The sequence below is a fragment of the Melospiza melodia genome, chromosome 18 (assembly GCF_035770615.1).
Source record: "Melospiza melodia melodia isolate bMelMel2 chromosome 18, bMelMel2.pri, whole genome shotgun sequence".
In the NCBI taxonomy this organism is placed as follows: Eukaryota; Metazoa; Chordata; class Aves; order Passeriformes; family Passerellidae; genus Melospiza; species Melospiza melodia.
In genome coordinates, this window is record NC_086211.1 from 8,336,926 (window position 1) to 8,360,925 (window position 24,000).

The window sequence follows — 24,000 nt, forward strand, 5'->3', positions numbered from 1 at the left end:
CAATGGGAGCACAAGGATGGGCTTCAGAGCAGGACACCCAGGTGACACAGCCACCAAAAGGGAGACAGAGCTCAGAGATGCTCCTGGAGTTTCTGTGGCAGAAGCTGAAGTGCAAGTTGTTGGGGAAGATGAAACAGGAAAGCCTTATAAATATGATTGCCTGGCAAAAGATTTTGAGAATATAGAAACTATAAGTGAGATTGAAATGAAAGCAAGCTTTGAGATACCTCAGTTAGTGAACAACTGGAAAACAATGGTGTGGCTGGCTCAAGGTAATCTCTTTTTGATGAAACAATTCCCTCTGCTTGCAGACAGGGTCCAAGGGTCAGAGCAGACCCTACAGCTTGGCAGAAGGGGCCCAAAGAGGAGATTTTAGGGTTTGAAATGTAACACAGAGTGGTAATGTAGTGATTCTTATAGGCTGTATGTAAATGCTATAGGACTTGTATACTGTACTAGATTGGTTAGTGAGAATTACAATATTCAACAAAGAAGATTTATTGTATTGTAACAGGAACCTTGCTCTCTACCCCTTTTACTCTCTTACCTTTTTTACTCCCTCTCTCACCCTCTCATCCTCTCTCCCCCTCTCTTCTCTCGAGCCTGCTCCGAGCTGTGTTTGGCAGCTCCCAGCAGGGCCCTGCACCCAGGCCCTGTGCAATAAACCCCAAATCCCAGCAGGGCCCTGCACCCAGGCCCTTTGCAATAAACCCCAAATCCCAGCAGGGCCCTGCACCCAGGCCCTGTGCCATAAACCCCAAATCCCAGCAGGGCCCTGCACCCAGGCCCTTTGCAATAAACCCCAAATCCCAGCAGGGCCCTGCACCCAGGCCCTGTGCAATAAACCCCAAATCCCAGCAGGGCCCTGCACCCAGGCCCTTGGCAATAAACCCCAAATCCCAGCAGGGCCCTGCACCCAGGCCCTCTGCAATAAACCCCAAATCCCAGCAGGGCCCTGCACCCAGGCCCTTTGCAATAAACCCCAAATCCCAGCAGGGCTCTGCACCCAGGCCCTTTGCAATAAACCCCAAATCCCAGCAGGGCTCTGCACCCAGGCCCTCTGCAATAAACCCCAAATCCCAGCAGGGCTCTGCACCCAGGCCCTTTGCAATAAACCCCAAATCCCAGCAGGGCTCTGCACCCAGGCCCTTTGCAATGAACCCCAAATCCCAGCAGGGCCCTGCACCCAGGCCCTTTGCAATAAACCCCAAGTTCCAGCCCTGGCTGCAGAGATCTCTGGTCTCTGTCCATCCTGACCATCCTACCCCCCAACGCACTGACACAAGGATGGGAACAAGGAGCTCCACTGGAAGGATTTTTTGGCAGTCCATGTTTTCAAGGTGTGTTAAACACTTTTATGTTCAGAGTGCAGTTAAACCTGGGGCAGGCTACTGCTGCCACACACGCTGGGCAATAAAAGTTTAGATCATTTACAGTGCAGCAAAAATGGTACAGCAATTTGAATATCTCTTTCAAGACACAAGTTCAGCCTGAAATATTACGTTCAATGTGTCCCTTCTCAACCAGTGTGATTTTTATGGAAGCCAAGCAGCCATGGCACTTAGGGTATTCCACATGAGATGCTGTTGAAAGCTGATGAATACACACATTTATCTGGCCATTATTCTAACTCTATATGGACATGATTAGACTTTTCAAGCTTACAATAGGCACCTCATATGCTATATAATTTGTTTCTGCTTCTTTCATATGCAGTCTTCCCAGAATACCCATTTAATGCTTTAGTCCTAGCACATCTTTGCATTCTCTTTAGAAGAAATTTCTCCTGATTCTTTCTTCTTCTCTCCTTTTTTCTACACATTAACTTCCACTGGTTTTGAAAAGCTTTTCTTTCCACTTTCTCTCTTTCAAAGGAGAAGTCTCTGTCTCAGAGAAAGTCTTAAAAAGCCTCAATGTTTCTCAATATTTTAATGCTGCAGGCCAGGGAGCAAAATGAAAAACCCTGTGAAATTCTTTAGTTGTAGGAAACTTGCAAAGTCTATTTTTTGCAGTAATGACTCTACTAGGAATTGCCTTGTTTTGTCAACAATTCCATGCATTTCCTTGGGAGCATAAAGCTCAAGAGAGACTTTAAAACACTTCCCTGTGGGTTTCTTTACCCCACTCTTCACTTACACAGTATCTTTTAAGCAATACCGAAACAGCTTTTAGAAGATCAAAAATGAAATGGCTTCCTCTCACCATAAGGGAGGCCACAACTCAAATGTTTCTGTTTATTTTTATATTAAATAAGCAAAACTGCAAATTATAGTACGCAGAATGCAGCGTGAACTCACCACAGACAGACTCAATGATATTAAACCTGACATTTTACCATCTGTTTGTCTCCAATAAATGTCTTTGGAAGGTTTCTTGTTTCCTCACCTCCTTTCTAGTGACTGAGGGCAAGTGTGAGTCCCTTCTATAAAGGTTTTCAAGCTACCAAATCAGGCCACTGACCTTTGGGTACACCAGGGCCAACAACATCTGTGCCCCTTCAAATGATGTTTCCTGTCATAACCATTTTATAAAATGCCTCAGATGACAGGGCTGAAAATGAAGTGTGCTGCTCAATGTTCTTAGATAGCAATAAGATTCCTGATTATTTTACCAGTATCTCAAATTCCACCTCCTTCCTAATTCTGTCCTTGCCCCATAAAGGATGGCTACTACTTCAAACCTCCTCACTGGAAGCACCTTCCAGAACCAGCAGATGATCTTGCTGTATACACTAAGAACAAAGAACATCCTGCTTAGTCCCACGTCAAGACATATGGCTGCTTTTGTTTCTCTTTGCACTGACAGCTTAGAGCTCTGTTTTCCAAAACTGAGCAGAAATAAAAGCCCTACAAGGAGGTGAATTGTCAAGCTGAAGCTGTAAAGGCTTTATGGCTCCCTTAATGCTTAGCATAAAGCACTAAGAACATTTGAAAGTTAGCTGCAATGTCTAAATTTTCAAAGTGCAGCCTCTTTGCAGAGAAGATGCATGTTGCTATTTCAGTCACTACACTTCTCATGCAACTGTTGTGCTGAACTACTTCCAAGCAAAAAATAGATCTCAGTCCATGTGCTCCGGAATACTCAAGTGTTCTAAAAAATTTAGCAAAAAAAGTATGAGGCTGAGGGTGATTGGTGCCAAAGGAACCACCAAATATGTGACATGAGCAGCAGTGTGAGTGCTGCTAGGATGTGTGGTTAGGCTACTCCAACAGCAGTGACAATTAATCCATTCTTTCCCCTCGTGTTTGGGTAATTCAGCAGTGCAATACACAGCAGTGTTTACTGTAAGATCCATTTTCTAACTGACCACCAAACCCCCATCAATGCCATGCACAGCACACCAACAAACACCCTGTGGCACTGAGGCACAAAGGCATGTCTGAAATGGGGCGAAACAGATGTGTGCCAGCAGTGCAGAGTTTGGGAACCTGCCCCAGTCCTTTGGCAGCTGAGGTTTCTCCAGCCTCTGAGAGCTGGGATGGGATTGTGATGCCCTTTGATACAGGTCACCAACACCTCTAAAATTACCTGGAACCCAGAAACAGGACAACACAACTGCAAAAACAGCAGCAATGAGGAGAAAAAAATCAGCAGAAGAAAATGGGGACACATACCAAAATTTTAAGGGTCTTTTCTTTAGCTGTTTGTATTTTGCCTATGAGCTCAAGATTTCTCTAAGATCTAACAGCATCCAGCCTTCTCAGCATGTTTACAGTGTTTCCCAAATGACTGCTGAGGAAAGGTTTCTATACAAACCCTCCCCTCTTCCTGCCTGCCACTGAAGATGTCACAATTGACTGTCTTTATGTTTTATAATCATCCAGGTGCTGCTCCTGCCAAAAAAGAAAAAATCCTCTGCTATTCCAAATTGCAATAGCTTATACAACTACCAGGTTATTCACTTGCTTTTAATAGTCTAAGACACTGAAAATAGGAGGAAATGTGTTGCCCACTAAGCACTATGTAACAACTCCAGCCACTGCGTGCAATTTCATTTCATACATCCACCTCTGTCAGGAAATAATGCTTCCAGCTGAGTGAAGGAGCCATTTTCATGTCCATTCTCTTTGCTGAAGCCACTAAAGGAAAATCAGAGTGATGCACTTTTTCATGACTTTGGCATAACTAAAAGAAAACTTAACTCTATAAAAGGAAGCCTGATTTCTCTCCTTATTTGGCAGTAAAACAAGCACTGATTGTGAACATGGCTTGAATGCAAAGTACACTGTAATTGAGCTGTGCAAGCATTTCAGGTTGGAGATGGCACTTCTAATCTTTCTCTGTTGTATGATCCAAAGACTATGATGACTTAAAATTAAGAGTTTTCAGTTGTTTACAAGGCAGACTTGAAAAGCTTATTGATTAGGTGCCATTATTCATCCACAAATTAAAATTAAAAGTATCAGCAAGGATTATACATTGCTTTCAATTATGTTTAGATGCTGTGCTCCTGTATTAGCAGTTCCCATGTTTTGAGAAAAACACCTTGGACCAGCTGAATCATTATTGTACACGGGGCAGCAGCCAGTACAGGCCAGTGGCCTCTCCCTTATTGTGGTTTCAATTCCTTGTTTTAAACAAAAAATTCTGTTCCAGTGTGTTTTGAGATAGGATATCCAAAGGGAGCTTTATTGCCCAATAAAATGGATACTGGCCTGTGTTCTAAAAGCTATCTTTTATTTTTTTCTTTTCTTAACTTTTTGCTGCCAACCCTTGAGGCTGTTGCTTCTCTTCCAGACCTTACTAAGCTCTTGGCCATGCCATTCTCTTCATGGGGTATTTCTTTTCCCCTGGGCTGTGACAGGACAAAGCAAACAGCAAAATTTAAAAACTGGAAAAATTAGTAGGGAAAAAAAACCCCATCCCTTATTCTCACAATGAGCAAGTCACTGAGTTTAGCTGTGGAAATTCCCCAGGCAAAGGCCACAAGAGGTTGGGAGAACATTGCAAAGCAGCAGCACTGCACCCTTGTGCTCCCTGGGGACACTGGCTGCAGGACACGGTGACAGCCCAGGTGGGGCTCACCTGCCTGAGCTGGCAGGAGGCATTTCAGCCCAGAGGAGTTCCCCACTGTGACTGCAGGGATAAACCTGGCTGGTGTGAGCACAGCCTACACACCTGGGCACTCAGTGAAAGTCAGGAACTGTGTCAGATGGGAGAGCAGAGGGTTCACTGACCAGCTCAGTCAAGACTGAGTCACTCGAACACTAAACATGAAATATCAGACTAGAAAGCTTCACTTTAGATATTTCTCTCTCAACAGGTGGATGTGGAGCTGGAAATTCACCCACAATACAAACAGGGGATAATTACTTTTTGATCAGCTTTTGGAAACAATGGAATGGATTTTTATGCAAAACCAGCACTGCTCAGAGGTGTTTGCAGCTGCTGGCTTGAGTGTGTCTGCAGCTGCCTGGGCTGTGCAGGAGGAGGGAAGCCACTCTACCTCTCTGACAGAAAATTTGGAGATGTGCCAAGGGGGGTAATGTGAAAGGATCCATTCATCCAGTGGTCAGCAGTGGAAGCAGTAATGGGACTCAGGGATTAGGGAGCCATGGCAGACAGGGAGGGCAAATCTGCACTCATGTCCCAGATCATGTTCCCTGATGCACAGGGAATTGATGGTAGAAATCCAGGGAAAAAATTAAAACAGAGTGACATGTTGTAATAAGCTAAAAGGTATTTAGCTGTTTATACAAAGAGAACCATTGAACTACTAAATCAGTTTGCTATTCCTGTGATGGAAGGACAAGTGGCACATTTGCTCATTTCATTATTAAATTAATACCAGCTTAGTGTGTTTAATTGATTTAAATTGTTCTGATGCAGTTGAAGTTGGCATGGTTGAACCAGCCTGATGTTGGTGTGTCACAACCCATTAGTTATTTTCCTTTGCCAGCTCAGGGAATTTGAGAAGACTCAGGAGCACCAGAGGAGCAAGGAGGCAAGAAACCAACTGCATTTTCCTGGCTTTTTCTCTGCTCTTTTCTCCACTAACTCTGCTGTCCATCACTATTGCCAGCTAGAGCTGAGTCTGCCAATCACTCTGACACTCTGCATTTCCCAAACCAGGGACTCTCCTGTGAAAACTGTTGACTTGGCTTTAAATATGACTCCTCACAGGGTTATTTTTTACTACCTGCTATAGAATTTGTGCATGCACAAGACGAATGCTCGTGAGGACTTAATTTAAACAGGAACATGACAGAATTGATAAATCTGGTGACAAGAGTAAGAATGGCCAAGAAGAGAAAGAGACTTGTGAGTTATTCTGCCTGCCTGCTGTGCTGAACACATGACTCAGTGTGTCACATTCTCTGGGTACACTTGACATTTTACAGAATAAAGGGAAGACCTAGTGACCCAAGCAGAATAAAATAATATTTTTAGATGCAAAGCCACTGGGGCCCAGCATATGGAGTTGCTGGAAGTGCAGCAGGACTGCTGTTATGGTACAAAACCAGCAAAAAGGAGGAACAGCAAAACTATGAATAAAGAGGAAAACGGGACCACTGCAGTTAGATGGGAAACTTCTTTCATCTGCAGAGGTTGTTAAAGCCTTTGGAAGATGCTGTTTGGTCCCTGCTGCTCCCCCAAACCACAATGGAAAGTTCAAGTACTACTGATGAGTGGTGGGAAACACAACACATTCCTTCTCCAAGACTTGTGCAGGGTGGGTGAAGAAGGATTTTGATCCAAACTTTGGTAGACTGTGGCCAGCTCCAGCCACCACCCTCACTCTTAGTGGCATTGCAGGCTGCCACAGGCTCCCACAGCTGGGGCTCTGCCTGTGCCAGGCTGTGCTGCAGAGCTCAGCTAACCCAGCCTTGCTCACCTGGGGCCACCAGGTCAGTGCTGGGGTGTGAAAAATTGCCACTTGCTCACAAAACATCAATCTGTGCTGAGTCCACAGGGGGATGCAACATCAGAATGCTCAGAGCCTCTCTCCCCACAAAAGCACCTCTGACTCCGGGAAGGAGTCACTCTGTCCAAGAAACAACCATCAGAAAAGGGTTTCATCCTCATTCATTCTCTTTCCTGGACTAGGGATTTCTTCAATCAGGTGATGCTGGAAACTGTCCCCATACAATAATTCTCAGCAGTCTGGTTAAATGAAGGTGAGGAAAGGGCCAGCTCACCTTGCATTGTCCCTGCCATGGGATTTCAAGAAGTTCATGTCTCGGTATCTGGACAGGAATGCCACGAGTTGATCATTTGTCCTGTGAGAGAAAGAACAAAAGGGGCACAAATTACACTGTGAAAACCACTGCATCCAGAGCCATTTATTAATTTCTTGTTCTCATTTAGGGACCATTCTCAGATTCTGAAGGAGGTGGTTCCAAAAAATACTTTCATCCTGCTGCTAAACTTCAGTGACCCCCTCTGCTCAGGAAAGCATACTTGAAAGGAAGCACAGCTTTATTACACCTTAACAAATTTCTTATCAACCCTTGGCAGGGTTTTTAAGCTCTATAACAGAGTGTGCATGAAGTAATACTGCTCAACACTTCTTAAGTATGAAAATCGAGTTGCAAGATGACTGCGCTGATAGTTCCATTTTACATGCTTTGCTAGATATTTCCTAGGGAGTTTGGTTCAGCATCTATTGGCACTTCATTTGTTTTTATTGTGTAATAGAGAAGAGGCCAAGGTTGGAATGCATAACACAGAGAATTTTGATGTAAAAAAGGAAGTATAATCAACAGGAACAAAGGAATTTAGAAGGTTAATTCCAATTAGTATGACAGGCAATCTGACACCAGCATTTTCAAAATTTCAGCTGACATGTCCAAGAATGTATTTACACTTGACAGCTTTTGTGGTCTGCTCTTTCTTTAACAATGGAGCAAAAATATTCTCTATTTATCTAGGTCAGCATATTTAGGAAAACTGAATAAATCACATTAAAAAGATCTTAATCTCCTGAATTGCATTTGAATCCACAACCTTATGGATACAACACCATTTAAGCAATGGTCTGTAATGAAGTTGGTAGCAGAAAGACTCAAGATAAAAGAGCTGTCAATATTACTGTATTTTGAAAACATTTCATTATTATAAGCCACAGAAAACCAAGTTAAACCTGAATGTGTTTAACTGCACAAAATGTGTTTAACTGCTGAGGTCAGGCTGCAACAACCTGGAAATGTTATCAGCCAAGTAAACTATGTTCATAATCTCATTGATATTATCTAGACCAAATGAATTATCTGTCAATCAAGCATCCTCACAGACAGGGCCCTGAGATCCTCCTCCTTTACTCATGTGAGCTGCAGCACCTCCCAGGCTCAGACTCTGCATCTCAATTGGGCAAACTCAGAAACTGCTTTCTGTGTAGTAAGCTGTGCAGATTTTCACATTTGCTGCTCCACTGACTCTCCATCTTACTGGGATGAATAGGCATTTAGTGAATTTACTTAGCAATGCTTCCACATGAAATGGTTTCAATGGCTGACATCTTCGGGTGACTTTCTAGGCAAAAGCTGGCATGCAAAGATGATCTTTAGAAATATAATCAAGCTTGGAAGTGCTTGAGCTTTAATTTCCTTAAAGGATAAAAATCAAATCAACCAAAGTAACAATCCACACCACTCAATAAAACATCATCCTTTCTAGATTGCTCACCAACCTGTATTTTGCTATTCAGCAGTACTCTACCAAGTGTATCAGGACTTGGGGCTGCCACACAAACTTCTCATTGCTTCTCTCTCAGCTTTTAAGTAATTCTTATAAATGTCCAAATGATGCTTAGCTCTCAAAGTAATCAATAATTGACCTTTTCTCTCTTCTTCAAAACACTGGAGGTATCTTGGTCCTACTTTGAATATTTTTAATTTTTTGTTTTAATGAACTCATACAGAGTTTTACTCCTTATCAATTAATATGCTTCGTTTCATGTGTTGACAACATGGAACTAAAACATCATAGGTCCGTTTGGTAACACTTTCTAGTTAATTGACATTTAGATTTATGCAGTCAACCAATTCTATGCTCAGCATGGCACCACACTGAATTTCTATTAAGCTTTCATTCAAAGTGCTCCTTCTGGCCCCAACATCATGAGGATGCTGCACATCACCTCTGACTTATTCCATCAGAAGACATTAAAGAGAAAATCAAAGGTATTGAACACGCCATTGATGTTAATGCATTTTTGTTCAAACCCTCCTTACCTTTCAGAAACCTTTGCCTTGAGGGGCAGATTTCCTAAATGCCTCTGGCACAGATTGCTGCCACACTTCTTCACATTCAGCAGCAGCAGAGTCTGTGCCACAGCAGTGCCTCTGGCACAGGCTATGTCCAGTGCCTCTGGCACTCCTTTGGACAAGGATGGAGACGTGGGCCTGCTTTTTCTCTAAGTAAGGCAATCAAAAGCTGAGATTTTCAGCTGAAGACATCACTGGGAGCAACAGCAACTCCACACTGCCAAATTAAATTCAGCCGTAGCTCCACAAATTTCAGGGATAATTCACTGAGCATAAATTTGGCACAAAATGTTTTACTAACTATCACGGTAAAACAGAAGGTAACAAGTGCAACAGAGCCTTCCTAAGAAGGAAATTAAGTCATGTGGAGAGGGAGGGTAGTTCATGCTACTGATTAAAAATACACTGATATTACATATCACATTCCTATCAGTTTCCCCAGGGTAACACAGCACGAATACAGAGTGAGGAAAAAGCCCTTCTGCAGTTGGTGCCTGAGGCTGGGCTGATGGATGCATCCACACAGCTCTCACTTCTGTTTCCTTTTGCAGTTAAACTCACTTGGAGGGCGAGGCACCAGGGAGAAGGATTACTCAGCTGGGTACCTGTATCACTGTCAGGGAGGAGCATGGTGTGAGTGTAGAGAGGCTGAGAGAAAATGGGCATTTCAGGTGTGCAGCACACAGGGAGAAATGCCAAATGAATCCTCCAGTGAACTCCAGGAGTGGAGAAAGCTTGTGTGTGTGTGTGTGTGTGTGTGTGTTTGTTTGTGTGTGTGTGTGTGTGTGTGTGGGCTGCCACAAGAAGATGATAAGGGAATAAGAGTGATGGGAAACAAAGCATGTTTGAGTTCACTGATGCTGATTTGGTGCTCAGCAAGGGCAGGTCTGCCAGCTGGGATGGGGGACCCCATCTTCTCCAGAACCTTGGTGAGGTACTGCAGCTCCCTCCTGCAGCAGGGGCGACAGGGGCACTGTGCCCACTCAGCAAAGCTCAGCCCGGCCTGCAGGGCTGGGCTCAGGGATGGCAGCACTCACATGGGCAGGCAGGGAGGCTGCAAAAGGGACTCAGCCCCTGGCACTGCTCAGCTGGGGAGTGACTGAGCCCCAGGCTGGGACCCTGCTTGGGGTTAGGCCAAGTTGAGAGTTACAGGTCTAAGGGAGAGAAACAGGTGAGTCCTATATCCAGAAGGAAATTCAGAAGACATTGCCAAAGCAAAGCAAAGTCTGCTACCAGGGTTTCCTCATGAGCAGCCTGGCCTGGGACTGAGGTGTCCCAGGCACTCAGCAAGCACCTGCTGAGCAAGGCAGTAATTTCAGAATATGGCCTATACACTGGGGACTGAAATGAACAGCTGGAGGAGAAGCAGTGACTTTGTGTTTGCATTGCTTGTGCAGAGCAGTCCCTGCACACAACCACAGCCAGACCCTGTGGGCAAGAGGCAGTGCTGGTCTAGCTGGGTTTAAGCAAACCCTCCAACCCCAGTGACTAATCGAAGCAAAGAGCAGAGATACCCTCAGTCTGCAGCTGTGAAAACAGATTAGGAAAGCCTTTGGAGAGTATGAGAAAAGGAAATCAAGATATTATTACTTTTGGAGGATAGTGATGGTTAATAGAAATGTTCTGATTCAGCAAGGTTCTTTAACACATGGACATCTTGAAGGATGTAGGGAACAGCAGGCACTTCAATGGGGTTATTAATATGTCAAAACCTATCCAAGTTAATAACAATTTGGCTAAGTTAGATCAAAAGTTCAGAATCTTTTGGCAGCACACAGGTATGGAAACAAGATGGTTTGATTCTGTGTAGAAATCAGATGAAGGAAAGAGAGCTGCTCTCAGTTTATTAATTATTCATCTTGATTAATTTAGGGCTATCTAATGGCAAGTCTGCTGGCTGCTTCACAGGGGGAGTTAGTGCAGGGAGGGGATTAGCCCTGGCCATGGTGAGCAGTGGTGGCAGCAAACACAGCAGTAGCTCTGCCTGGTGTGGGGTGCTGGAGAGGCAGGCAGGGATTACAAAAGCAGGCAAAAAAGTTAATATATAGGGGCAAAAGTGTTTGGGAGAATAGGGCAAGGAGGCTAATGTGGTTTGAAGCAGCAATGAATGGCCTCTGAAGCAGGGACAATGAAGGCAAACATACAGTTAGAAAGAGATAAGTCAAAACTTTTACAAGTTCTCCCGGTGCCCAAAGCTTTGGTGTTTCCACCCATTCCTGCCTGACTCATGCCCACAGCTTCCTTTCCCAGGACTCTGTGACTGTGTGAAGGCACAGCCCCACAGAGCCCAGACCTACAGCAACCCCAGCAGCTCTTTGCCGTGAAACTGTTTATACAGAAGGAAAAGACTGCAGAGAAAAAAACCCTGGAATTATGGGGCAAACTCACCTATTCAGCGTTAAGCATGATATTAATGGTTAATATAGGCTAAACACAGCTAAACATGCAGATACGCACAGAAGAGCTTGAAAGTGGAAGAACTGAACACCTTAAATTCTGCTACCTTGTTTTCAATAAATTCTTACAATGATACTTGATCTCCCTGATTGCAGGGAGTTATTAATTTCATATTCATTAAGGCAGTATTGTAGAGTGTTAGGGCATGCCATCACACCCAGCCCCGTGGCAGGAGAATTCCTTCAGCAGAGTTGCTCACCTGGCTGTTCCTGGCCGGGCCATCCCTCTGTGCTCAGCCTGGCTGCCCAGGCCCTGCAGGGCACACAGGAGCTGGGGAGGCAGGAGAGCAGCCCAGGAGATGGGGAAGGGGTTCTGCCAATTGCTGCACACACCTGCACAGCACCCAGCGCACTCTGAAAGCTTCTGCTGGGCCACAGCAGCACTCAGAGCATCTCCCACTCCAGACAGGGATCCTGACCTGCTCTGGTCCCTCCAGTTTGCACACGTCTGGGCACGGCATATCCCCTTACAAAAGGATGCAGCAGACAAATGATTCAACAGAAAATAGCAAAAACCTACAAACCCTCCTCCTGGAACACTTACAGCAGGATGATCAACCACACAAATGCAGCATGAGAAGAATGTGGGAAAAGATTTGCATGATCACCTTTCAGACCCTGGATAGAGAGACTGACCCTCTTACTGGCGCTCCCAAGTCCTCCTGCCTCTCCAAAGGCAATTTAGCACAAGGGGAGGCTCAGCAGAGCCTGACCCAGGCTGAAGTAAGAAAATAAACCCCAACAAGTCTGCCATCTACAAATGCAAAGAAAGGGGAAGGCTATACTTAGCCTTTGCTATCCATCACAGAACAAGGATTAGCATGGCAGGCCTTTCTCAGCAAAGCTGATTCCTGGAACAACAGCCATTCATAAAACAAACCATAAAAATCAGCAGGTATGATTTCAGAGGCCAACTGCATGACGAGGGCTCTGGGTGGCAGTTAATACCTCTGCTTTTACAACAGTGTTGTCTTAAATGGTTTGGTTTGTCTTTCAAGCCAGGCTTAACAGAGGAACAAGATAACGGAAGAAAACTATTGCCTCAGCAGCTCAGCTGCTGGAGCACTTGGAGATCAGAGCTGGGCTGGGAATTCACACCTGAGCATTTCAGTGTCAGCCTCCTGCCTTTGGGTGCTGCAGGCACTGATCTCTCATCACAAGGGGTGAGCTCCTCTCCTCAGCCCTGCCAGTGCTGGGTGATGCTCAGGACATTCCATCAGCAACACGCTCATCTTGGCTGTGCTTTCAATTACTGCCTCCCATTCAACACTCTCTGTTTCCTATGGAAAAGAAAGGAACTTGCATAGTCAGAAAAGAGTGGAAGTCTTTTTTGGATGGCACACTGCTGAATAAACCGCTTCTAGTGAGAGTACATAAATGCCTGGCTACAAAGGAGATCTGCTGAGAGAAAACAGAATATACTGCACTGTCTGCTTCCTAAGCCACTCCACATACTATTTTCTATAAATTCAAGGCTTCAGATGATATTTATAAAATAAATAAATAAGCCCACTGCTGAGAAGCAGCAGCACATGCTTAAATGAAAATCCTAAAGAGACCATATAAGAGAATTCCACCAAGGATTAATGAACAAATGTGATTAAAACTATCTACAGCTCTGGACTGCTGCCAAAATGCTGCCAGCAGTGTTTGATATGTAAATGCTTAAAACATTTGCTGTGTGTGCTGCCGTTGATGCAAAGACTCTATAGAGAGTTTCTCCATCTAATTAGAGATATTGGTTTAGCAAACTTTGGAGTCTACAAAACCCTCAATGTCTCATTATTCTTTTAAAATGGAATGTTCATTTGTTTGGAATGTTTTCCAGCCATATCCCATGAAACCCTGAAAGGCCCTTGGCTAATGAAAAACTGCAGCCCAGTATCAGCTGATAAACCCTACAGCTTTTATGATAATAAAATTCTCACCACATGCACTCATTAAAACTTTGTAACATCGCTTTTGACTTTCTTTAAATATTCACGGGGAAAAAAGTAAATTACTCAATTCCCAATTATTTTATAGCACGATTTCAACACAAGCATTTAAAATCCCCAGGACCTTATCAAATACACCCTGCAATGGTGCAATCACTGTGTCCCTGATCTGGTGAAGCCCTGAACAGTGAGTGCTGAACTGTAGCGCATTTGGAGCTCTCCCAAAATGATGCAACTTTCCCACTGTATTGTCATAAATTACTTCATGGGTCAGGGCTCACATGTCCACGTGTCCAGAGCAGAATGTGCAAGGATTACAGCAAGGTCAAGAGCTGAGAGCTGTCCTTAAACTCATCTTGGATCTCTTAGGGGCACAAGTACATTTATTAAGGAGACTTTTCCAGGCAGGCCAATCCAGTCATGACTCAGATTGTCCATCTCCACCACAGATATGTCACCAACTCACCAATGTTTAACTCACTGGTGTTTATAAAACATTTTTACAAAATGCCCTCAGTCCCAGGAGTACCTTTGAATTGATCCTAGGAATTAATTTGTCTGTGACAATGACATTTTCTCAGCATCCCTGCTGCTGCAGTAAAAAGTAAATAAGAAAAACACTACTCTGTAGTACCATTTCATATGCAGCTCTTTTTCTCTCATTTTAAAGCCACCACAAGTTGCAAGTTACTATATTTTAGAGTAAAACTACAAAATACATTAAGGTAGTTTTCCTTTCATAAATCTAATTGTATGCAATTGCTAAGTCTAGATTATTTGTATGCTTAACAACAACAAATGCACTGAAAAATACTTGAATAACAAAAGCTTCTGAAGTACCCTCCAAATGTGCAACTGTGTAAGACCTGGTAGATATGAAAATAATCACAGAAAATTGGCTACATGCACGATGACTTATTCCCTACATAACCTGGTATTGATGCATGCAGATCAGAGGTATTTTGCTAAAAAGGAAGGGAATGTTTCACTCTGATTTGTTAAACAATTTTCTATTTATTTAAGTTTATGAATCATCAGCATATCACCGCCATTATTTATTTTTTCATCTTGCTAGCTCAGAATTTGTGTGCCTGACAAACAGCCATTGCTAGAAAGGCCTATAAATGCCTATTTCAAATAAATATTTTTAAGTAAAGGCAGTGATGTGTGTCTAACTTAGATAAGGGCTAGAAAACTTGTTAAAGGCATATACTGTAGTAAAGCAAAATTCCTCTCCCACACACTCAGAAGAGATGTCAGTTTACTTGAACTGCAGGAAAAAATGCTCATTTTTATCAGTGCTGGCAAAAACTGCTTATCAAGCCTTGCTGGCATTCCCATTATTCAAATCTGGAAATTAAAATAATGCAAATCAGCTCAGAAAAAATACAGCAACGTGGAGTTTAGACTCTTCAACTTACACTCTGCTCTAAAATGCTTAGCATTGATAGAATCACATGATTACTCAGCATTATGTCAGCTCCAAACATAGACTCACAGAAATGCTTGATTTGAAAAAGACCTTTAAGATCATCAAATCCAGCTCTGCCAAGCCCATCACTAAAACAGATTCCCCAGTGCCACTTTCCCAAACTAAGGTGCCAGCCTTCCACTAATAGCTGCCACTGACACCACAGTCAGCAACTTTCCAAGGTAGCTGTGCTCAGGATAAATGGAAAGAATTGTGATTTTCATGGTAAAAAAGCACCAATTTGGTGGATGACACCAACAAGTCCAAATGTGAATGTTTTAAACCTTTTTCTATTAAGAGTGTAAGGACTGATTGAATGCAGAGTGTGGAGCTAATGAACACAAACTATCTGCTGACAGTTTGGCACAGAAAGGCTGTTTGAATATCACATTGTCAAAGGTCTATCACATTTTTGATTTCCATCAATAAGGAAGCTGAGTGTTGACGTAAATGATCATTTTGATGGACAGTGAGCAGGAAGCAGCCGTGCACCTGAAGAGGTTACCTACACACACTGCTATTTACATTGAGACACATGTCTAAAGAGGATTCATGCCCAGAATTGCTAAATTTATTGAGGTTATTTACGTAGTTTTAATCCTGTAAGGGAAGAAAACAATCTTCCTTTTCAGCATTTTTCTATTTAAAAACTTTTATGACAATAAGGGCTTTCTCTCACTAGAAAAGAACATGTGGAGTGACAGAAATATTGGAAAATCCCCTTTCTGCCCAAAGTCCATATTAAGAAAGCAGTACAAATTACCCATATTTTGTTCCTTAAAATATTTTTAGTACCTTCAATAGTGAGACAAGTTCCCTCTTGCAGATCCTTTAATCAACAAAAAAAACCCCTTTTTTTCAATCCTCTTTCCTACTGATAAGCACTATGCAAAGGACTTTATTCTGTTTTCATATCTGTAATTCTCCCCAATCAGTGCAGTGCACTCAGTTTATGCTTGTGTAAGCCAGAGCATCAACCCAGCTCTGTGTTCCTGGGATAGGGAGTGGGAAATCAGGCTGTGAAAAGGTGTTGTTCCATGTTAATAGATGAACATCAGCACAGTTTTCCTCTCTCTCTGAGAGGTGTTCTGTCTTTCCCTGCCTGTCTCATGGTAGGCAATTCTCCATAGGAAAACTCCCCAAGCAACCATTTCTGTCCATAATGCCTCAATATTGTGTCAGAGTGGCAGCAAATGTAACTGCTGCCAATTACTACAGGACTTCTAAAGCTGCTGAAAAGTATTTACCAAGATAATTTGCTTTTCACAAAGTTGCCTCTGCCTGTTATTATAATAACAATCCATTCAATTTCCAATCACTGCCCCAGTGCAGGGATCAGGACAGAGAATTCCCACATTTAACTGCCAGGAACTCCTGATGGGCCATGGATCCCAGAATATCACTTGTGAGCATGCTGCACTGCAAAGAGTTAAGAAAGACAAGATTATCCTATCTCAAAAAAACATCTGAGTTCACTTAATATCTGCTGGAAAGCATCTGAAAAAAGAGAGCACTGAAATACTTGACTAACCAGCTGCTAATACCCAAGGATATTTAATTATTAAAAGTAAACATGATATAATTTTAGCTTTATAAAAGCACTGGGATTTTATTTGGTACAGAATGATGCTCACTGCTTTGTATTATTCCAGTGTTTCTCTGCTGCTGCATATTCATGTAGAACCTCATCTGCCTACACAATACATCTCATTTTGATGAAAACAATAATCACTGATTAAATAAGCAAGTGGAGTGAGCTTCAGAAATGATCAAGTTCATTACTCAAATTAGTGAGACTTTGTATAAAAAGAAAAAAATCTAGATATTGGGCTGAATAGGAGCTTTTTGTTTGTTTATCCAGTGTATATTTTACATTGCATGGTTTACATTCAGCAGTTTTATTCACCATCTCTAAAATTAAATTATCAAGAGTTTTGTGCAAAAAGAGAAATTAAAATTAAATATGATTTAAAGCAACCATTCACTTCATCCAATTCACACATTCCCATGTGCATCTGAAATTTTATTTGTACAAGTCAATATGAAAAACGATTTGCTAATTGTTGAAAAATGGTTTGATGCTTGTTGAGCAATTACAATTTAAAATGCTCAGTTTCTTCCAAGAAAGTGGGAAGAAAGAAACCTCCTTCACCCTGCTCCTGGTGGCAGAGCTCTGCCTGGTGGGGTCTGTCAGTCTGGGGGTGCAGCCCTGCTGTCCTGCCACGGCAGAGACCCTGGAGCACCCCCAGTCCCATGCCAGGGATGGATCTACTCAGCACATCCAACTTGGATTAAAATCCACCATGTGAGCTGTGTGTGCCTCCATCACCTGCAACACTCCTGCAGCTTAAGACTTGTGAGATATCTTTGCTTTTCTGGATGTTAGGGTGCCACTTACCCAGCTTTAATGTCAAATTTTGGTAATTTCTCAGTTTTTGAAAGATAATTCACTCCCTCTGACTGTGGTGATTCACCCTGACACCCCAGTGTCCCCACTCTGTCACACCAGAGCCATTGCCACCCTGCCCAGGAGACTCCAGAGCCAGCAGGAGCCCACAGCCACCAGGGACAGCTCATGCAGAAACACCTTCCCTGCTCTGTCCCTGCTGCAGCTCATGCAGGGCTCTGCAAACTCTGCATTGTCCCCTGCTGCAGCTCATGCAGGGCTCTGAAAGTGCCTTCCCTGCTCTGTCCCTGCTGCAGCTCATGCAGGGCTCTGCAAACTCTGCATTGTCCCCTGGTGCAGCTCATGCAGGGCTCTGAAAGTGCCTTCCCTGCTCTCTCCCTGCCCCAGCCCCTCCTTGCAGCCACCTCTGGCTCCAGCAGGGAAGGCAGGACAGCTTGCTCCCAAATGGCCCAGCCCAGCATCCTCCCCAAAGCTCACAGATGTCACCCTGATTTTTTTAAAGTTTTTCTAAGCCTTCTGATGTTTACATTCTTGTAACAAACTTTCTCACACACTTTATGTAAATAATTTACTGTTTTGCATTCTTTTATAGAAGAAGATAAATTTGATAGACTGTTAGTTTGTCCAGTGTCATTGGAGAAATAACACTGTCATCCTCCAATCCACTGTCACTTTTAGAAATCTATAAATATTAGAGTCAGAAATTATAAGTGCTCTTTTTACCTTGGAAGAGCTGCATGTCTGTGTGGTGTTATTTCATGTCCTATAGCGACACAGACACACTCCCTGCTGCCACACACAGGGTTCCATGTCAATAAAGAACCAGAAACTGCTCACACTAAGCTTGGGAGCAGCAGGCAGCTGAGATTACCCTCCTCTTTCTGGGAAAGGAAGCAGGAAAGCCCGTGCTAAAAGAGCTCAAGGTATAAAACTCAACACTTTTGGGTTTTGCCACCTCTTGTTTAATTTGCAGTGTGATCCTGGACAAAAGCTGGCCAGCTTCGTGTGACATTGCCCTGAGAGCAGGTGGTTCTTCTGATGCAGTGGGTAAAGAAACATTTTCCCTCATCTCACACGTTTAAAAGACCAGAGGGAATACACACTCATCCAGTGAGCAGCTTCAGTCTCCTGACTGGAGTTTGCCCAAGGGGGAGTGGGGGCACTCCACCAGCACAAGGTCCCTGTGCTGCTCTCTGTGCCAGGGATGCAGCCCAGGGCTCTTCAGCTGCCCAGTGAGACCCCACTGCTGAGGCACTTCCACAAACTCCTTCAAAAGTAAAGAGAATTATTACAAACAGCCCCTTCCTGCAGCTCCTCCTGGGGCTGCCACTCCCTTTGATCCTGAGCTGCTGAACCAACCTGTCCCAGTGCATCAATTCAGAGGGCCAGAAGGCAAACCAGGGAAAACGGGGTCAGGCTAATGGGATTTAGCATTAATTCTGCACCAAGCCTGAAAAGATGGAAGAACAGGGCCTGGGGGGTGAAAGGGATAATGAACTGAGAGTTGATGGAAAGAAACTTAATTGGTTTTAACAACAAAAGGTCACATTTTGTTACCTTTATTTGGGTTGAGCAATGATCTTATTTTGATAATTTGTGCCACCTGCTGACTTGCCCTACTCTTGGTTGGGACTGTTTTGGAGTCAGTCAGTGAGGAATGCAGAGCTGGGATGTGAGGCACAAACCTGTGGCAGAGAGGATGTTTGAAATGGGAACATACAGATCCACTACCTGGTATAACTGGGCTGCTGAGAAAACAGCTGGCAGGCTGGGAGGCTGATGTCCCTGCTCACTGCTGTGCTCAGTGAGCTGCAACCAACACAGCCTTATTCCATCAGAAGAGAACCAGGGCTTCAACTCAAGAGAAAGCTCCAGAAAAGGCACGTGAACTTCAGTGATGCAGTTTGTCACCATGATCTCCTGGCACTGCCAAGGGGACAGGCTGTGACACGGAGCCATTTCCTGGCTGCTTTCCCCTCCTGGGCTGCAGTGGCTCACAAATTATTCCCCAGGCACTTTGTGATGATACCCAGCCCTGGTACCTCCTGACACACCACATGCACCAGCTTTCCACAGAGAGAAAGATCAGGGTGTTTTAGCCTTCAGCTGCAGCTCTACAGCTGCCACCTGTAACACAACTTGAGCCCCTGGGAACAGCTCCAGTGCCTTCACAACACCAGCTGTACAGAGGTTTAGCAATGACCCTCACAGGGCAAGCAGAGCCAAGGGCCCTGCAGGCCCTTGCCACGGAAATCATCTGAAGCTACCTTGCACCTGCCTGGCACAGTGCATCCCATCACATGAATACAATGAGCTGAGCCACTGCCAAAACATCTGAGGCTGCCTCAATTGAAGCCATAAGGTGACACAAATAACCAATTTGGATTTATAGACCTTTTAGTCTTCAGCTGTCCCAAAAATGCATTGTTGCAAGATTACCTGCTAGAAGTGACTTTTGGGGCAGCAAACTTTTAAACCAAGATCAGCTCTGCATTTGGAAAGGACTTGGCCCCACACCAGTTCCTAATGTGGCAAACAGTGCAATTATCCTGATGAAAGCTCAGGGATGCTTGTGCCTACAGCTGGTTCATCAAGTAATGCTGAATGATGGATATAATTAAACTGCGTGCAGCAGAGTGGAATGTGCTACAATGAACCATTTAGGGCCTCATCCCCTCCCATCAGCCTGGAGCTACAGATGGGCCATCACAAACAGTCAGGGGCATTCAGCACTGCTGTTTGTACAGGCAGGTTCAGAGGTGTCACACAAATGCTCTGTGCAGGTTGGGCAGAATAGAAATATTCCACTGTAGTAAGGTGCAATTGTAAAAGCCAGCTGGGCCTAATTCTAACTCAGATTGCCCAGCAAAATATTGGTCTGGGATTTCTGCTTTCTGCAATGCCAGGTCAAAGCTCCCACAACATCTCAAGATACAGAGTTTTGACCAGTTAGCGCTAGTCAGGATTGAAAGAAAAATAAAAAGAAGCTTTGGAAAAAGAGATGCATTCTGCAGCACATCCCTGAGCATGAAGAACACCACACACAGAGGTGCCCAAGAACACCACACACAGAGGTGCCCAACTCTCCTGAAAGCCACCCAAGCACTGTACAGGCTCACAGATCCTGCATTTGATCTACAGAGCTGCAAGACCTGAAAAATCTTCAACATCAAATACCATTCAACTCTTTGGCTTTTAGCCCTATTTTCAAGGGAAAGAATATATTCATCTCTCTCTCTCCTTCCTATTTCTATATCACCACTAAAAGACTGAATCAGAACAACATTTTGGCTCACCCTTTAACGGCCTTTAGGTTCACAACTATTTAAGAGTGACTTGGGAAAGGTATAACAGCACATGTTGCGTTATGTTCACTTTGAGCTGCCACCAGATATTATTTTGCAGCTGTTTTATGGTAAGTGGCATCCTGAAATCTAAACAAAAGAGTGTCTTAATGGCAATTTCAGCAGATTTTTAATTTCCTGAGAGAATTCAGCGGGACCACGAAGGGAGAGCACATTTAAAATGCAATGCCTTTATAGGAACATTTCCCTCTTTCAAGCACTTTTAGCTTTTGGAATTTTTATAACGATTTCACTGAACTTTCTAAAAAAACTGAGAAAAACTCAAATGAGTTGAAGACACATTAAAGTTTCTGCTCACAAACCCCAGGTGAACACCACAAGGACCTGTTCCCCTGCAGCTTCTGTTACACACCTCAGACTTAATCCAAAGCAAAAGTCACTTGCAGCAAAGTTGTGGGAGAGCACACAAGGGTATTATAGCACACGTTGTGTTATCAGAAAGGCATACCTGGGATTTCCCTGATGATCAACATCCCACTGCAGCTCAAACTCCACTGGAGCTTCTCACCCAGGAATGCAGTGAGCAACTAAATGCCATGGGAAGGGCTTGCCAGGATGGGGCAGCTGGTGGGGAATTTTCCTAACCATGGTTTTAAAGTACAAAAACCATTCTGCACAAAGGACTCTCTTCTTGGCTTGGTCACCCCACACTATTTGTCCACAAAGACAAGTTGTAAGTGAAAAACAGGTTTTGTAAACATCCCTGGAGCTGTGAAGGAGAAATACAGAGCTGGCCAGGTCCCTCATGCTGCTCATTGCCTTCCTCTGCCCCAACACATTGGTCACCCTCACAAAAATACTATTCCAGGCATCACTGGAGCATCCTGATGACAAAAGATGGAACTTTAGAGCACATTACCACAACATTTGTGCTGTTACTGTTTATAAATCAGACTAAATGCAAATGAATCCAGGGCAGACTCACATTTAACTCTTTTTAAGAAAGAGACTTTTTTCTCAGTCATAAATAAGTAAAAAATAAATTACATCCAGAAAGCAAATGGCAAACAGATGAAAACCCTTTGGCTCTTTGCTTGAGGACCTCCATGTGAGCAGCCCCAGAGCCAAGCCAGAGGAGAAGGGGCCACCAGCCAGGCAGCCCAGCAGGGCTCAGAGGGGCAGTGCCCACCCAGCTGCAGCTCTGGCACCTGGGGCTCTCCTCTGCCAGGCAGATCCCCAGGGCCAGACACCAGCTCAGATGGGGAGAGAGAAGGGGCTCCCTGCTCACACTGTAATCAGCAGCGCCAATGCTGCCAAGTACAAGAGCACTTGGAGTAAAAATCCAGTTCTAAAACTGTGCCTTATTGACACATCTTTAATCTGCAGGCACAGTAAAGATGCCTGGACAGCCCATTCCAGTTTGGGGTGCATTTATTCCTGTGGCCAGTCTCAGGCTATGGAGCACATCTCAAAATACCCAGAGGAGCTACTATGAGCTGCAGATGTCAGTTCCCCAAACCAAAAGCTGCTTTATATCCTTAAATCCAGGAGGGGAGGGCAGAAGGAGCAGCCCCAGCTGCTGTGGCTGCACAGAGGAAGGGCTGGGCCTCCCATCACTAACATTTGCCAGCTTGAAGAAATCATTATGTTAACATCAGAGATAAATAAAAATGTTAAGCCACAATAATTTCCACATTTTACCCCACCCATTTGTGACCATGCACAAAACCACTGCTCTCCCAACCATTGATAACTTAACAGTACAACAGAGAGGTGGAACAGCAAATCAAAAAGATAACTTTCAAAATATATACATAAATCTCAAGCAAATGCGCTGGCAAAGTGAGGAAAGAAGACAAGAAAAGGTTATTTGAGGGATTAAAGAAAGAAGCAAATCTGAAATTCTCAGAGAATGCAGATTCAAGAAAAACACTGATAAAGTTCCTTTTGGACAGGAAAAAAAGATTTCCTGTGAAGCATTAAGAGTGGATTGACATCTGGCTTGCCAGATAACAATATTCTGAGCAAACAAAGCCACATACAATGTTGGTGACAATCCTGAGATAAAAACCTCAGGCTCTGGCATCTGAACAGATGTTGTAGTGCAAAAGCCACCTGAGCTGCACTCCCCTCTGGATGCAGGGAGAGGACTGAGCACTGCTTCAGCCCAGGATAACATTCCAAAGGGCACTTCAGAGAACACTGCACTGTTTGCCCAGTGCCTGGTACATTATTCTAGTGGCAAGGCTCGCTTTTCAGATCAGCACTGCAACACTTCATATGGGGTGTAAGGTCAAACTCAGCCCTGGAAAGTCAGTATTCTTTATCCAGGCTTTCATGTCCAGCACCAATTTATGTAGTGCCAGGAAGGAGATATCTCTAGAGGACAGCTCTGAAGTCTGAATCTCAGTGAGACATGGAATTGTTAAATTAAGTCCAGTCAAATGGACGAGAAGTGAGACAGAGAGAGTGGAACTGCCTCTTGAGCCAATGGCTTTGCCTTGTTTGCCATTGCACAGCTCGCATCAGCCCTGCTGGCTTTGGGATTTCTGAGCTCACAGCCATCAAGAGGGCACAGCTGGGTCTCAGACACTTCTCCCAGAGCCAGAGTGCTGTATGGGAAAGCCAAGTGCTTTGTTTCAGCTCTAACAGGAGATTTTCCTGTATTTCCAATATTGCATTTCAAGCCTGCACATTGCAAAAGCTGAGATGTTGTGTGAGAGCAGCTGGGTAGCTCCAGTCTGGTGTGCCCACTCCAGGCAAACTGTATTCTCTTTTCTTCTCCCTGTCACCTGTTCCAGAGGTTGTGGCATTTGGCCACAGGTGAAATGGGGCAGGTCATGGTGAATTTGACAGAACAGAAATCATCCCTGATGTAGTTTCTATAGAATGGTGGTCACCCATGCTTAGCAGGGGATGAAACTGAGCCAGAGGCAGAAACAAGGACATGATCTCCCAGGTAGTTCTAGCACCTGAAAAATAACGTGAAAAAGTGCTAAAGCATTTTTCCCAAAGGTTGAACTTCTTCCTAAAATCTGTTGGTTGTAATTATTTTCACCTACCACAAGAAGAAAACCTGAACATCTCTTCCCTGCACTCCCACCTTTTCACTCTTGGCAAATTTCTCTGGCCCAGGGACCTCATTTAGAAGGCATCACTTTGGTTTTTTTATCAACCAATGTCACCTTGACCAACAGAGGGCAATACAATGAAGCAAG

The 24,000-nt window shown here is 44.0% G+C and overlaps 1 protein-coding gene across 1 annotated transcript in view; it reads right to left on the minus strand.

Moving 5' to 3' along the window:
* XYLT1 (xylosyltransferase 1) overlaps positions 1-24,000 on the minus strand; it is a 177,626-nt gene that overhangs the window by 35,236 nt on the left and 118,390 nt on the right. Inside the window, exon 5 of the mRNA XM_063171939.1 lies at positions 7,140-7,220. Within this exon, the coding sequence (XP_063028009.1) occupies positions 7,140-7,220 (81 nt within the window). The remainder of the gene's footprint in view (positions 1-7,139; positions 7,221-24,000) is intronic.